The sequence below is a fragment of the Polypterus senegalus genome, chromosome 6 (assembly GCF_016835505.1).
Source record: "Polypterus senegalus isolate Bchr_013 chromosome 6, ASM1683550v1, whole genome shotgun sequence".
Lineage (NCBI taxonomy): Eukaryota > Metazoa > Chordata > Cladistia > Polypteriformes > Polypteridae > Polypterus > Polypterus senegalus.
In genome coordinates, this window is record NC_053159.1 from 102905776 (window position 1) to 102923921 (window position 18146).

The 18146-nt window shown below is 36.0% G+C and overlaps 1 protein-coding gene across 1 annotated transcript in view; it reads right to left on the reverse strand.

Moving 5' to 3' along the window:
- nlk2 (nemo-like kinase, type 2) overlaps positions 1–18146 on the reverse strand; it is a 144219-nt gene that overhangs the window by 64757 nt on the left and 61316 nt on the right. The window contains exon 3 of the mRNA XM_039756650.1: positions 3689–3744. Within this exon, the coding sequence (XP_039612584.1) occupies positions 3689–3744 (56 nt within the window). The remainder of the gene's footprint in view (positions 1–3688; positions 3745–18146) is intronic.

The window sequence follows — 18146 nt, forward strand, 5'->3', positions numbered from 1 at the left end:
TGTCATCTCAGAAAATGCGCCTTTTATTTTGGAGCTCAAATCATCAATAATGCAACTTACCACTGGCAACTTGACCCATTAATACTATCAAATCATTTAATTAAATACACTTCTACAAAAGAGGTATTTTCATAAAGTCAAACGCCTCTCCTGATATATCTCTGGCACAACATAGTATAATTGAGAGTAAACCCAAGTATACAACTACAGTATTTCATATGGTTTACTTAAAAATAAATTTGCTGACTCAAAGCGTACCAAGTACTTATCAAAAAAAAAAAAAAGAAATCACCCAATTATAAGCTCAAACTTATCCTGGCAAGGTTGTGGGGAAGCTGGACCCTACCCCAGCATACACCGGGCACTGAGCAAATCAACACCTGGGCAGTACATAAACAATTTACTGCAAGTTATTTATTAAGTCATGCCACTCTTATTATAAAGCATGAGAAAGGGCTTTAGATCAATACATACAAAAAAGGACTTCTGAATGCAACTGCAGAGATTAACAAAGCAGTTGGAATTAAAGGTAATGAACACCAAGAAATAAGTAACATATTTAAGAAACACTGCAAGCCTCTATACATATTGGAATTTAATGGAGGTCAGGTTCATATCATCTAATTCCTCAATAAAACTAAACAGTCACAGGTTGATGCATCATTCTCAGAGAAGCGAGTCATACCATTAAGGCCAGGTTTATACTTCATGCGACACTACTAGTGCTCCAGCAGACTTTACTGCTATGCAAGCATTGTACTATTTATACTTGCTCGCATATTTAATGTAAATCTGGAGATATCATCATGGTGAGAAAACATTTGGTTTGACTGTGTTGTGAATTGCCTGAAACAACCATTAAATTCTGAGGACACCTTGCCACAATATCTCTGAAAAGGATGCTTAATTATTATACCCATCAATCCAGGGATGCACCCATTCCAGCGAGCATCGAGTGTGAGACAGAAACAATTCCTGGACGGGGCATCAGTTCATCACAAGGTGAACACAAGCATACACAAACACTAGCATAATTTTAGAGTCACCAAATCCCTAAACCTTCGTGTCTTTGGAAGGAAACCGGAGCACACTGTGGAAACCCACCAGGAAAATTGGCAAACACCAGGGATGTGACTCCCTGCGAGGCATCAGTGCTACCACTCTGTCACCGTGCCGCCACGGCATATGTAATTATTATCAGTATTCATTATTTAAATGAAGTTAATGACTTATCTGTAAAATGTAAATACTTTAATGCATTTCATCACGAAAGTGATAAAGTATAAATTTAAGGATTCTAAATGTGCAGCGAGCTGGAATATTATAAATTTAATGTGTTATGTATTGCAATTGCTGCAGTCAGTTCAGGAGGAAGCCCCAGAAGCACGCAGAGATCAACAGCTGTGTCGGTTTTAAGATGACGTTTACAACGGTCTGCTTTAATGATAAATTGAACTACGTTGTTAAAGTGGACATTTCAAGATTAAAACCAAAATTTCGACTTTAATCACAAAATAGACCTATTCAACATGTCCTTGATTTTTTTTTATCTGCAGTACATTCTGATGCTGTTGTGAAGGTGCAAGAGGAAAAAGAAAAAAAAAAAGACGGCACATAAGATGGTATATGAGACTTTTAAAATGTTTCATGTCATTACATTAGGGAATATGCAACGCTTGATTGTAAAAGTACCACAAGTGCCTTTTTATGAGAGCATTTTGCTCCTCCGCATTAAACCAGTCATCAAACATCGAAGCAAAGTGGCTTTCTGTTACATGTAGATAGTAAATAGAGACTGTGATGTCACGTTCCAACTCCGATCACACTGCGCCCAACTTTTTGCTGGTACTACAACTCACACACGCATCGTTTTAATTTCTGATGACATGCTCAGGGGACGCGTCAAATGAACGCTGGGAACACGTGTCAACCATGATGGGTATTGCGTATGCGTTCTGAGCGTAAAGTATAAACCGGCCTTTAGGCTTTTTGAAATTCAATATGCTGTAAATTCCATATAAAGTTTCAATCAGATGGTCTTCCCAGTTGATTATTTATCAGATAACTTCTTAACATGATCAAACTCTTTACCTTTAGACATTTGTTCCTGCTTTGAATCATTGAAATTGATAATAGAAGCGTAAGCTTTACTTCATGGGAGAAAACAGATCCATACAGCAATCTACATGTACCTTAAATTTTGCTTTTGTGTATAGTTTTGTAACTTACTCTACATTAAGACTTTATTCATATATGCAGAAGGCTTATTATGTTGCTAAATTCTATTCAAAAAGCAAATTTAGTATGTGTCATGAGACATTTCTAAAAAAGCAAGGATAAAACAAATGATAAAAAGTACAGAAAAAGGGAAAATGTCACCTTTTATTTGATACTGATCCATATTTCTAGTACAGTGTCAATAGATATTTTTTTAAATTATCCAACTAACTTAACCACCGAAATACAAAATAAAAAGGAAAAATGAATTTAGGCAACTACAAAAGCTGAAGTCATGAATGCAAATATGGAATATCAACCACTTGATTACTGTTAAGTTTCTGAAGGTTCTGTGTGTATCATTTTATTTAACTGCTATCAGGAACCATTTCCTGACAAGGTCTTAATTACAGTAAACTCACTGCTAATCACTATACAAAATTATTGGCTTAAGAAAATACTCTTCTTGCCTGTAAATGTTACAATATATATTACAGCATATTTTAAAAATGACAGCACGTGATGGTCTTGTACAACAACCATATAAATTTAAATCAGTGTTACACCTGCCTTAAAGGAACTATTGTTTGCAACTTCTGGAAATGAGAGGTAATGTGGAAGAATACATTTTACTGTAACATAGCATTCATCTTAAAGAAAAAGCATAAAGGGTTACTAAATGTCAGAAACCTTTTCAGATATATCAGGAAACCAGATAAAGGTCAAGTAAACAACAAAATGTACTGCAAGATGACTAAGAGAGGACTAAGAAGTCAGCAGATGTCCTATAAAAACCAGAATGGACAGTTGTTATATGAACAGAAATGTCAAGGGTGGTGGCTCAACTCAAAGGTATAAGAACAACCAGAATATAATAGACTTTTATTTTATATAAGTCATTTGGGTGTAAAACAACCATTGATTGACACTGTATGTAAATTCAATAGTTTATAAAATGAACCTCTATTCTTTTTCCATGCTGTAACGGACTTCTTCTGGAGAACGTTTCCTCTAAGGCATTTTGCTGAGGAGTAATTAAAAGATAATCAGGCTCTTCTCCTGCCTGATTACTGATTTGTCCTGTTAGTGGATAAGTTGCTTTCTTTAATTAAGATGTTGATTTCTACCACAGTTATAAAAATTATAAATAATCATTAAACATTTACTGAAAGAGCTTGGTGTTAACCAATATAAGCCTCAGAGCATGGTGCTTTAATTCCAGTCACTACTTTAGAATGATTACACTGAAAAATTACTTATAAATCAATAAAACTTCAATATAAGTATTTCAAATTTTTATTTTCCAATTTTTAATGTTCCCTTACCTTCAGAGTGACGAACACATTAACACTTAATGGTGGATAACAATCTAATTCTAGAAGGAGTTTCCAGCAACTAGATTATTATTCACTTAACTGTATTAGATTTCTCATCATGATTGCTTCTGCACAGCATCATGGAAGAAGGATACATTTCTTCAAAGTAATCGATGTGTGGGGGCTGTAGTATGTCAAGTGCGGAGAGGACCTGGTGAAAAACAAACATTAAATTATGTAATTAAGGGAACATTTGAAAAATAAATTCCTAATTTTTTTTCCAAATGAAGATGGAACATCTTATTTTTTAATGAAATAAACTACAAAAATCTTGCATATCTTTTATTTTGACCACATCAAAAATACTTTGAAATCTCAGCCCTTTAACTTAAAGTACCTGTTGAGTTGGTAAATCAGTCAGGAAATCGCAAGAAAATTAATTACTCTTGGAAATCTGCTGCATCAGCAAGAATAGTTATGAAAGCCAAATGTTGTAGTTACAAAGAAAATAATGTGAGAGGTGTGCTAACCAAGTTACGAATTAAAGAATGTGCCCAATATCACATTCTGCAAATGACCCATTTATCTGTGCAAATTCAGCACAGGAACCTTTTGTGCTGAAGGACTCACTGTAGAGAGTAATTACAAGTCTAAACAGACCTGAACTGTCTGGCCTTTTAAAGTATGATATGGGACATATGAGGGAATAATGGAAGGAAAGCCTCAAGAGTTCCAGATGGCATTCCTGACTATAATAATTCAGGAGATCACTCTAATTCAAAGATGGATTTTAAAAATCCCCATCTTGTGAAATGCCCAAGAATCTTAGATTAATAGAATGGGTGTTGGGAAGATGAAGATGTGAGGAAAAAAGTGTTGAGAAAGGTGTGGAGTAGGTGTTTGGAGGGGAGTATACTGGTGGATAAGTGCTCTAGACACCCAGTGTGTTGGACAGGTACAAATTCAGTGTAGGGAGGCCTATGGGCAATGGTTTTCTTGTTTATCATGGTTTATGCTGTACTGCAGAGATGGGACTAAGTTCTACATATGCAAGTCTCAAGTAAGCTTCAAGTCCTGACCTTCAAATTTCAAGTTGAGTCTCAAGTTATAAGGATTACATTCCGGCAAGTCAGTTTGAGTTGCTGTTTTTAACCAAGCATGTCAGGTTGACTAATTGGTTTTATTCAAGCAAGTCACACCAAGTCATCTTTGACAAAACTTTGTTAAAAAAGTACTAACATTTTCATTACTATTTGCAAAAATTCTAATTATAGCAATGTAGGATGTACAATAATATCTAAGCTAAAGATAAACTTTCCCAGAAAAAAATTACTATTAAAAAAATAACAGTGATTGGTATATAAAATAATTTTTACTTTGAATAATTTTCATATAGACTAAGAGCAATATGTCTAATACGCACAGTATTTAAAGAAAAACTTTGAAAGGATATGTTATTTCAGAGTATCAATACAGACATTTTCTAAACCCACTGTACCCTGACTAGAGTTGCAGGGAAGTCGAAGCCTAGTCCAGTAAGCAGAGGGCACAATGCAGAAACAACCCCTGGACAGGGCACCAGCCAATTAGGTCAAACACACACACAGGCCAATTTAACACCGCCAATCCACCTAACCTGGAGATCTTTGGACTGTGGGAGGCAACTCACATGAACATGCGTTGAACATGCAAATTCCATGTAAAGAGGATCTGGGACATAAACCTTGGCCTCCATGCCAAGAAGTAACCATGTGCCACATAATTTTGTATATTTATTAACAAATTACATTTTTTTAACAATCCTTTTATTTAACATGTATTGCACTGGTAGCAAATTTAGTTTCATCACTTATTTGTGAAAAATGTGGCAGCATTATTATCCCTCCATCACTAAACACTTGTTTAATAACTGTATGAAGGCAGTGCAATTATTCTCACTGCTACATTTAACAATGAAGGAGAGTCAGTTCAACTGTTATCACCATCACAGACATACAAGTGGTATTGCAATCTTCAGCTTTTTTTGGTTGTTTTTTTATGGCACAATACAAAATAGTCTGATTCACTTCTACCGTTGCTTGAGTCCTGTTCTTTATTTAGAAAACAAAACCATATAGAAATACAGAAGGTAGTTACAAAAGATAAATAAAATGTAATAACTGTTGAAAATTTCTGGTAAACTGATCAGTTAATAAAAGTACTTGTTCATACTAAGCAATATAAATGTAGGTGAGTTTTGCTAATACTTTTTATTTTCTTTCCATTAATGACATCTACACACAGAGGGCTTGGACATTGAAAAAGGAGCAGACAGATTTGCTAAAATTCATAGTAACAGAAGAATTAATTGCCTTCCGCAATTGTATAATATTCTGAAATAAAGCAGTTATGAAATTCTGTAAAGTATAGAATAAGTGTGGTGAAAGAAAAATAGTGTTCATAATGTAAAACCAAAAATTCATAGTATTCCATAACATTGTGCTCATTCTGCATTCAAGTCAAAAATCGGACAGCATAAAATAAATAATATGCACAAAAACTTTCAAGTTATGCACAATTATGTGAACTCTTGCGGTTATGCTTGGTATTTCACACAAATAGATGGGAACTGCTGTATTTGTTCTTCCATCTTGTTACAGTGGAACCTCTGTTCATGAACGTCTCGGAACACGTACAAATTGGTTTACGACCAAAAAGTTCGCCAAACTTTTGCATCTGTTCACGACCACAGACTCGGTATACGAACAAGCCAGTTTCCCTTTCGGTTTGTGAGCGCCGATGATTTCCGAATGTGTTCAGTCTCTCCCTGTGCATTCCCTGTGCAGAGAGAGAGAGAGAGAGAGACACACACACACACACACACACACAGACGCACGCGCACGAGCGACATGCGCAGAGACACAGACGCGCGAGAGAGAGACGGCTGGACGCATAAGGCCGAGACGGCAGTTAAAGAATGCACCAGGCTTGTTTTCAAAGAGACAAATCCAAGCATTACTTTAACCTCGTTGTATTTAATGAAGACTTTTTTCTATTGTATTTAACCTCCACTTCACTTCTGTTTACAACGATTGGTTCGTAGCATGCATTGTTGCAATGTTACTTTTCTTAGTGGTTTATTACATTACAGATTTTTCAAATGATCATTTTTAATGAGTTTTAAGGACAGGGAAAAAAAAAGTGTTTTTATCTAGTGGTTCGTAGTGCTATAGCGCAAACTCTTACAGTGTTAGTTTTCTCTGTTGTTCAAGGTTTTCTCAGTGTTGTTCAATGTTTTTACATTTAGTTTACTATTACGCTGTGCATTCTATGGTATAATTAACTACTGTATATTTGTGCTTAAAAATCTTTAACAAAATATATTTATATACAGTTTGTACATTCTGAAACGAGATTAATTGTATTTACATACAATCCTATGGGGGGAAATTACTTCGGTTCACAACCAAATCGGTTTATGACCAGAGTTTTGGAACGAATTATGGTCGTGAACCGAGGTTCCACTGTATATACTTTACACATTAGTCCTCATTTAAATATTGAGAACACTTACAAACTGCCTCTTATAGAGCACACAGTGTTTTGCCACTTTTCCTGATATATTGTATCAAAATTGAAAAAACAGTAGCTGTATCTGTGATGTTTCTCAAATATACTGTACTAGCAAAATACCCGCTCTTCGCAGCGGCGAAGTACTGCCTTAAAATTTTTATTAAGAAGAAAATTAAACCTTTTTAAACTCAGAGAAAATATACCAATAATTATTTGTTAAGGATCTCTTTGTATACCACATATTGTGAGTTCGGCCCTCCGGTTGTAATATGACCAAGCTGTGCGCTGAGCTTACTCTTGAGCATGCAACGTACAGTTGGCCATGTGAACAGTAATCTTGTTTCAGATCTCACAGCTTGGATTGCTGCTGTCATAATCTGTTTGAGTTTCATGGTTTGTTTCAATTACGGCAGTATTTGTAGGACTTGTGTTGAAGAGACATTCTGCATCTATCAAGCGTTGTAAGTATACAACCGGTTTCATTGATAACTTCACATCCAGCTTTTGAGAGTTTAAACATTCATAAACATCAAATTGTCCACTACTGAAATCGTCACATGTCAATCTAAGATGTTTAAGAGGCATTGGCGGTTGTCGAAAGGTGTAAAATATTTGGCCATTTCAGTACACTTTAAAGCGACAACTGAACAATTCAGCGGCAGCCATCAACTCGCATGCAGATGCATAGATGAAGGGCTTAAGCATTTCACTCTTATAGTGTTCCTGTCTAGTATAATTATCTCCTGTACCATCATAAGTCCACACCTTGAACCTGTCCCAGTCATTCAATACATAAGACACAATGTTCCTCCGGATATCAAGAGTGAGCCTAATATGGCCGTGCAATATGTAACAAAAAGAATGGAAAAGGTAGGTGCCATCTCCGGGCAAGGAAACCACTCGGTAAGTGACAGTTCTTTGATCGATGGTGATCACCTCGATAGACATGTTAATGCGTGTACAGTTGGAATGATAAAGGAAATGGGTACCTGAACAATGTAAAGTAAGTCTAAAATACCTAAACAATAACTATAATCGTAATAAATGAACAATAAAACAGCGGAGAAGCAGATTAAATAAAAAGGCTGTAGCTATCAGCAGGGAGACGTGAATCCCGTGGCAAAGCAAGGAAGGGAATGTACAGACTGGAGCGACGGACGACCTTATATAGGTAGGCAGCCAACAACGTGGGAGGCGTTGGGATGGGGGACCCAACGCCGCCTCACATGGTGACCGAGCTGCAAGCTACGGACGTATATATGTATGTAAGTAGGATTCAGTTAGCGTTGGGAACCCGCGTACCAAATTTCTTGAAGATGGGCCCATAAGTAACAAAGACCGTTGAAAAGTTCAATATGGCGGCCGAGAGTGGCATCATACCGCCGAAATAAGTACCAAATTTCAGCCTTCTACCTACACGGGAAGTTGGAGAATTAGTGACGTTGGAAAGTTCAATATGGCGGCTGACAGTGGCGTCATACCACCGAAATAAGTACGTACATTGGTTTCGGTTAGCGCAGGGAAGCCGCCTACCAAATTTCGTGAAGATGGGGCCATGAATAAGAAAGTTCAACATGGCGGACGCTGTTGACCGTTATGCATAGAATTTCGAAATGAAACCTGCTTAACTTTTGTAAGTAAGCTATAAGAAATGAGCCTGCCAAATTTCAGCCTTCTACCTACACGGGAAGTTAGAGAATTAGTGATGAGTGAGTGAGTCAGTGAGGGCTTTGCCTTTTATTAGTATAGATGTAAGTAGATTGTAGATTGTAGTCAGATAATGATTATTTTAAGATTTGCTTCTTTTTAATACAGGAAGTTTGAAATGTGGAAAACGATATAGTAAATTCTATTTCTTCATGCCATAGATTAAAAAAAAATCTCCACTCCTTTTTATAACATTTTGTTACCTGCTATTAAAACACACTTTACCTTGTTCTTTTTAGTGAATTAAAATCACTTCTGGATGGCTGAATAGATAAAATCCTTTTAACTCTTTAAAACGTATTAAATGGCACTGCCTGTATTTGCATAATGTTTACACAGTACCTTGTCATGGTTGTTATTTTTTGTGCACAGTAAATATTAATAAAAACAGTATATGCAATCAACACTGCTGTACCTTTAAACTAACAAATACATTAAAATATTGAGATTAATCTTCAAACCAAAGTTTACAGAAAATGCTGAACAATGTATAAAAAATGCAAAATAAATGCTAACAAACCATGTGTACAAAAAATGTTCAATATACATCCATTATCCTACCCGCTATATCCTAACTACAGGGTCACAGGGGTCTGCTGGAGCCAATCCCAGCTAACACAGGGTGCAAGGAAGGAAACAAACCCTGGACAGGGCACCAGCACACACCAAGGGACAATTTAGAATGTTCAATTTACAGGTATTATAAAATTACTAAAGTTTTCATGCCAGCTGTAATCTTAACAACAGGGATGCTATTATTGATCAGCCGCTGATATAAATCAGCCAATTTTCACAAAAAAAGACTTCATTTGTGATTGGTAAATTGATTGATCAAAAAAGTGATCTTTTCAGACCCTGCCTTTCTAAACTTTAGTCACAGTGATCCTTTATGCAATGAATTATGGTAGTTTAGCCAGCAGACATCTTTTTTTCTTACTGCAGTGTAAACAAAGAACAAGAAGTCATGGCTTGTTTAAGAAGTACAGACTTTTCCATATAGGAGCTAGTGAGAGGCGCTTGGAATATTAGCATTTACATTAAAGAAAGTGGAGCAATAAACTGAGAAAAAGAAATCAGAGGAGTCTTCCTGTGCAATTAGAGAGCGATTATGCCACTTTTTTTTTATATAAACGACAGATAGACAGACAGACAAACAAATGGACAGATAGACATTGTCCTCTAATTAAAGCAAATAGCGTTTCAGTTTGGATAGCTAGCTTGTTTTAACTGTAGCAGCTTACATTTGCAATTGGAAAATGAAAAATGTTATCTTAACAGCAAAATTTGTCTACTACTAATACAGTGGAACCTCGGGTCACGACCGTAATTTGTTCCAAAACACTGGTCGCAAAACGATTTGGTAATGACCTGAAGTAATTTCCCCCATAGGATTCCCCCAGAGGAGATCACAGATTTGAGGTAAAGTCTGTGATGATGCGGGTTCGCTGCATGATCCCATCAGGCTTCCGGGAGCCCTTAAACCTGTCACCGTCAGTAATGTTACCGATTAGCACGACAGTGAGGCACTACAATGGAGCGATTGGATGGTACAAAAAGTGCCAAGTGCTTTTATTAAAATCAACAAAACAAGAATCAAAAACAAAATCCAAATTAAATAAAGTGCAGTGCTTTCAGAATCCTTCAATAAATTATTGATCCCATAAAAAACAGAAGTGAAGTGGAGGTTAAAATCCAATAGAAAAAAGTCTCCATTAAATACAACGACATTAAAACAAGCCCGGTGCATTCTTTAACTGCCTACTCACGCTCTCTCTCTCGCTCGCTCAGAGAGAGACTGAACATCTGCGGAAATCATCAGCGCATACAAACCGGAAGAGAAACTGGCTTGTTCGTCACCCGAGTTTGTGGTCGTGAACAGATGCAAAAAAGTTTGGTGAACTTTTTGGTCGTAAGCCGATTTGTATGTGGTCCGAGACATTCGTGACCCAAGGTTCCACTGTAATCCTGTTATACATGTTAGTTTTGTGTCTTCTTCATAAACAACTTATGAATATTTTATATATTTACGGCTATTTTTTTTTTTATTAATGATTTTTACTTGGTTTATTATGTGTTGCTGTGCCATACAGCATAGGTGTTGGTAATAAACAAAAACTACATAATTTATAACTGCACCTCAAGAATTAAGAATATCTAGCAGATACACTGAAGAAAAACACCCCTGTTATGTGTATGTGTACATATATGTGTGTGTGTGTGTGTGTGTGTGTGTGTACACACACACACACACACACACACACATATATATACACATACATACATACATACATACATACATACATACATACATGTATATATATATATATATATATATATATATATATATATATAGTTGTTAGAGATAAACAATACGACAGCTTGCCCAAATGTAAAGAAAAACATTTCTATAATCAAGCAAAATGTAGTAGAATTCACTGGGGATAAAAGACTAAAACACCCATAGAGAAATGAAAAAGAAAATACAGACACAGGTTTTTATATTCATAGCATGCAAGTGTGTCAGATCATCAGGCAAAAAGGACAATTTCAGAAGACTGAAGATCTTCAAATAGCTGTTTATTTAAGATACAGTAGAAAACATGGAATCTTTTTCTTTTATGCTGGTAATGTATCTCATTTTCTTTCCATAAAAGAAATAAAATAGGTCTCATATGAAGCTGGATCCCATTGCATCAGCACTTGGCATAAGGCAGAAAACAGCACCAATCCATTGCAGACCTCTCTCCCTCTCTCTCAATGCAGAATCAGCAGTTAATGTAACTTGCACATCTGCAGGGATGTGGGAGATAAAAAGGAGTACTCAGAGGAAAGTTCACATAGATAATAGGAGAAATGTGCAAATGCCATATGAACAATGCATTTGATCTCAAAACACTGTATTTGTATGGTAGCAGCATTAGCCATTACGATAAAGAGAGTAACTGAATCTATATAAATGTGGCACAGTCCAGAAAGCTCTGAAGTTAGCCATATCATAAGAGCCTGGGATGCTTAGCTCACTAATAAGAAAACATCTTTACTGTATGCCAGCAGATGGTGGCAGTCAGCCAGCACCAACTCTGTTGTATTCAGTTGTTACATTTTTAAATTTTATTTTACTTTATTTTAAGTTACTGGAGTTTGACTGCATACATGTCCTATGGGAAGATTTGGAGTGACACCTCACCTTCTCATATTGTTATTTACATTTATCTTGACAGCTTGCGCTCAGAAAAACTACAAAGTAACTTTTGGTTCTTTGGTTAATCCACAAAAATGCAATCAAAGCTGTGTGACAATAATAAATATCAGTCAACGTTAAATGCTTCGAATCAATTGCAATCAGAAAAATCAAAATATAAAGCACACTGTAATACAGATAGCCCAAAGATGTGTGCCTTTTCTATAATACAAAGTATATTGCTTTGAGCTGTCAGAGTCTTAAACAGTAATTCATAAATAAATGTCTTCATTCATATCAAATAAAATTGCTTCTTCAAAAAGCTCTTTTTAGTTAATTTCATCATGTTCGAGAAACATAATCAGGCTTAGAGCGCAAGTGAAGTGTGCATACTTCCAAGAACATGCAAAACGGATGCACTTTTACATTTAAGCGGGTGCCAAACACTTGATGTTCTTTTCTGCTGCATCTCAAATGTGTTCACGTGTGTTGTTTTCAACACATGGGGTTTACATTTCGAACCAATCCACTGACTGTATTAGAGATGATCTTATGACCATTAGGTGAAGTGATCAAAGCACTCTGCACAAAGTGTTTTACAGCCTTATTTATGTCAATTTAGTCTATAATTATAGACTGAATTAAAGGGTCCTTTGCTACCACCTTCCGTATATTAGTATTGTGAATGATTATTTTGGAAAATAAAAGTTTAATATTTCAACTTCTGGAGCTTTACTGAAGTTTCAATAAAAGGAGTATTATGTAAGGGAATGTGTGTTAGCATGTGAGGTTTAGTGTGCCTAGTGATTGATGCTTCTTGTACAAGCGTTGTACCTTACAGCCTTGTACTAGGTTTAAGTGGTCACAGCAAACAGATGAATGAAATAAAAATAACATTATTTCAAAAAGTTAAGATTACTTGTAATTGTTATGACAGCATCAATTAAAGACAGAGGAAAGAAAGAAGTTACATTTGTTCATGTAGGGCAGGATGGAATCGGCTCCAGGGTGCTGAAAATGTGTACCAATCAGCTCTGTGGGGTACTTCAACAGCTGCTCTTTTCCCAGAGTTTGCAGAAGGTTTCCCTGCTGCGGAAATCATCCTGTGCAGTCCTAGAGACCACTTGGCTCTTACTTTATACATCATTAAGATCTTTGACAGGCTGGCCTTGAAATAGCTTGACCCTTGGTTTCAGAACATCTTGATCCACTGCAGTTTGCATATTAAGCACATATACAGTAGGTGTGGCGGATGCTCTGATCTACAAGCTCCACTTAGCTAACTCCCACTTGGACAAAGCCATCACCACATTCTGGAAAATGTTCTTTGATTTTTTTCACTGGGACAAAATCATAAGGCCATGTATATTGATGCCACCACAATCTCCTGGATCAAAGACAACCTATTTATGAGGCTAAGGGACTGTATTTCAGAAATGGTGTTACATAACACTGGAGCGCAAAAGGGAATTGTCCTGTCTCCCTTCCTGCTTATCCTCTACACAATGGGTTTCCAGTCTAATACCAATGCTTGGCACCTACAAAATTATCAGATGACTCCTCCATCATAGACTGCATAAATAACGGAGACTAGTCAGGACACTTGTGGAGAATGTTGTATTGTGGTGTAGGGAGACCCACATGTAATTCAACATCAGCAAGACAAAAAACTTGTTGTGGACTTTGGGCATGTCGAAGAGACTCTGTGACCAGTCACCATTCAAGGGGATGATGTAGAAGTGATGCAGAGCACATAAACAGCAAATTGGACTGGTGTGACAACAAAGTGACGCTGTACAACCGGGACGAAAGCAGACTGTACTTCCTGGGGAGACTCGAGTCTTTTGATGTATGCATCAAGCTGCTGGAAATATTCTAAAAGTCCATAGCAGTCAGTGTATTGTCAATTTTAAAATATCTGCATAATATACATTTATTGATTGATGGATTGTTTGTCCAGTGAGTCTGGATCTTTGTTTATGTTTCTGATTCTGTATGCATCTAAAAATTTCCCTTCTGGGATTAATAAGGTTTATCTGACCTAATATCACTACCACTGAGAATGAGGTAGGAGTGATTGTTATAGGGCCAGAGCTAAAATATAAAGCTCCCTCTAGAGCATTATGGGGTGAGCAGGAAAGACACACAGAGAAAAATGCATATTTTGATGATAGGGATTACAGTGTACATGAAACATGGACAACTATGGTAAACTGCAATTGTCTTCATGAAAGTATGTTTAATTAAAGCTAGTGTGTGCTAAAAGGATTATGTACAGTAAGTTGTTTCTTTATACTGTAGCTCTTCCTTTGTCTTTTAACAGAAATTATCACTGCTCGATTGTCTATTATATTTATTGAGCATACACTTTCTGAAGTTCTGTTTGAGCTGTTTAAGGCCCTATACCAATTTACAATTGCTGTATTGTTAGACTATTAAATAGTCAATGAACAGAAGTGACAAAGACACTTGATGTCTTTGAGGTGAGAGAGAGTACAGTCTCTCCTCCAAGGGTTGTTAAGCTAATTTATCAACACACACACGTGCACGCACGCACACGCATGTACACTCATGCACGCACAAAACGGCAAAAAGCTAGCTTAATGATTTTTGAGGCCAAGAATTTACTATAAAATTTAAAAAGAGACAAATCATGACAATCATTTCTGCTTCTAGCTGGTCTCTAAAAGATGTATTCTATTTATTCCATTTGAGATGCCCAAGTCAATATTACATTCATAATTTCACCTTCGAATAGTATTCTTATGTTAAGAAATCTATCACTAACCCTCCTAGATTCCATTAACTTACTCCTCAATTCTTTCCTCACTATTACTAAGACACCATTTTCTCCATTGTGTGATCCATACCAATATAATTTAAAACCACTCACCATCTCCGGTAAAGAGGAAGAAAAGATGTATGGAGGAAACACAATTTCTCTCATCCTATCCATCTTGAATACTACGTTATGAGTAACAAACCTATTACTCCACTCTTTCACTCATTTCTTTAGCCCAAGTTGTGTATTCTATGTAATACATAGTCTCCTTTTCAGCCCAGTAGTTGGACCTAAGCACAAGTTGCCCATAGGTAATCCCTAGCTTTTCCAAAATTCCTTTATTCACAGATGTCTTGTGACCACACTGCTGACATCAAGTACAGTTTGATGTAGTAGGGCTATCCTTGACTAAACTGTCTAACAACAAGGCAGCAGTTTTCATTTGGGAAGCCTTTAATGCCAAATAGAAATTATGTACACAATGCCGGGTTCCTATAGGAATGTTCTTTTCTTAGCCAATATATTGTGGCTTTCAGACTTGGGAAACTGGCTTTAATCCTCTGCCACAAAAATCAGGAGATAAGGATGCAGATAAGGACATGGTAGAAGGATTTACTGGCAAAGCTAGCTCTATGATTGACCACTCCTTCTGATAATTCACAGGGCATCTTCTAAGTTTTCATTGGACAAAATCTCCCTAAAATCCTGATAGCATTTATCCCTAAAGCCAATATCTCCAACCCCCAACCTTCCTGGCTATGCTGAATCAATGGAATTACTTTACTCTTCCACACAACTGATGTTATACATAAATAAATATATGTATTAAATTTTCATTTAATACAGGAAATTACAAAGCAGACAGTTTTTTCACAACACTGTACGTACAATTAAAAAGCATACTGTGAATCTATAGAGTGTATAAAATGTAATCACGGGGGGGGGATGGAGAAGCAGGCTGATATAAACATGTATGGGGGAAAAATAAACGGGTATTGGCTTTAACTCTGCTCTCCAACAAGGTATCTTACTCGAACAATAACTTTTTCCCTTACATGAGAACCTTAAGTAAACATAAATATCACTCTTCTTTTTAGCATTACAATTAAAGACAAGGTTAGGTTGTGGGTGGTTTCTGCATAGTTTGATAAGTTTAGATCATGTTTGAATTTTTGCTCATTCAATAAAGTCTGTTGGAATGCTGCAACTCTGCAGGTTATAGATTATGCACTCACTATGTTTAACTGCAACATCCCTGCAAAATTATTGGTCAAAAAGCTTACATTGTTTTAATAGCCTATTTTAAGGAAGAGAGAAGCTAAGATGTGGAAAATGCAGCATGCAAGATCAGCCGTTTACTTGCCAAAATTTTACCCAAAAAGAGAATTGAGATCTGCAGTCATGTGGCCTCCCTTTCATATAAGACAACCTGTTCATGTACATTGTGTACTTCATACATTTTACTAAGAAAACAGGTGAAACCTTTGAAACTGCTCCTCTCTCTTGGGATTAGAAAATGTTGGAGGGTCAATGCCAAACATTTAAAAAATATGGTTATTCTTAACATACTTTCTAAAAAATGTGTAGAGGACCTCCCTAATTCCTCATACAATGTATGCCCCATCATATTTTTGTGGCTTTGTAAGGGCAATATATACTTTGTGTCTGCAGTGATCTTGCAGAAAGCATGATAAAATCCTAAGCTAGCAAATATGAGCACTGTTAACAATAAATGTTTCAATATTACTATTATAAATATCTCTTAGCCCCCTCATAAGGGCAAAATGTGTATATTCATTTTAGTGCCTACAGCATCTACGAATCAAATTTGTTTTATAAATGCAGCATAACAACAGTCATTGTCTTAGGTTTTGTCTCATTCAGTGAATGCTGCCTCATCAGCAACTGCAGGCAAAGCAAGGAGAAAATATTTAGATTTCAAATATTCTTTGAGACTCTATATAAAAACATGAACAATGTTATGAAACCATACCTCAGAGATTCAACTGCACGGACAAAGTGAAAGTGGCAAAATTGGACACCATTACTTTTATTTCTAATGGGTTTTTTTTCCATGGAAGGCTCAAACTCCATTTCACCTTAAATTACATTGAAAATTAATGGCTTGATGGATGGATTTTTATTATAACAGCTGAGTAAAATATTGTATGGTTTGTGTTTAAAAATCTTACAGAAGAAGAAAATGAAGATACATTATTCTGCTCCTTGTGCTATATAGCTGAAAAACAATTTAATCTGCATATGAAATTAAGTTGACAAATGAATAAGAACGAGAGGGTGGTCACCAATTAAAAAGAACAGTATTATGAGAATGCTCATTTACAGTTGATTAATGTTGATTTTTCCTGAAGTATTAATATTTTAGCAAAAAATTCATGTGGTTTGCACATTTTGAGAATTTAACTGAATAATGGACATATAAATTATAAGTCATGAGTAATGTGAGAACCCCATAGCTGCTGAAGGGACTTGTACTAAATTTGCCTCATTGGGGGGTAAACACCAAGATAGGTAGAGAGTTGTTGACTATGTAAAAAGAAGCAACTATAAATTGTGAATGTAGTGTTTGCAAGTTAAACAAAACAATTAAATCTTCTCAATTTTACGAAATAAGTCAACAAAAATTCATCCTCAAAAAGTATGTTGCATTATCAGCAATAACTGAATGAACCTGCTAACCCGATAAGGCTGCTACAACTGCTGCTGTGAATTTCTGTGTTTTTAGTGATGAGTGTTTGTTATCCATTTAGATTTTACTGGAACTTTTTGATAATTTTCTGGATTTTTAAATAAACTGTGCTTTTATCTTGGCTGTCCTACTGATTTATGGTTATTTTTAAGACATTTAGGATTGTGTCTTTAACATTGTTTGACTTCTAAGTAGCCACTTATGCATGAGGTGTTCACCCGGCACTACCACAATATTTCAAAGTTTTTTGTGTATGGTGTAATAAACACAAATCAATCAAAACCAATAATGGCATTTTATATACCCAAGAGTGTATCCTTTCAAAAACCATAGGTTTCCATGATTTTTGCTCTCTTCCATCAGCAAAATGTCATTTGCACAACTATATGATGAGGCAAACAGCACATCATAAAATGAGAGAATCTGCTTTTATCAAAGATCTCACCTACCTTGAGATACATACAGTTAAACACTCATTTACATTGGATTTCTGAGTTTCACACCTTTGCAATCTATGACTGGTCATTTGTACTATATGTCACAGCTGTGCAAAAAAGGCAAGAAATACAATGTGTATGCAACAGCTAATCTTTACACATCGTTACACACAAGCTTCTGTGAGAGTGCATGCAGACTGTTTGGATGATGAGCAAAAAGACGTAAAGTTTGTACTAGGGAGAT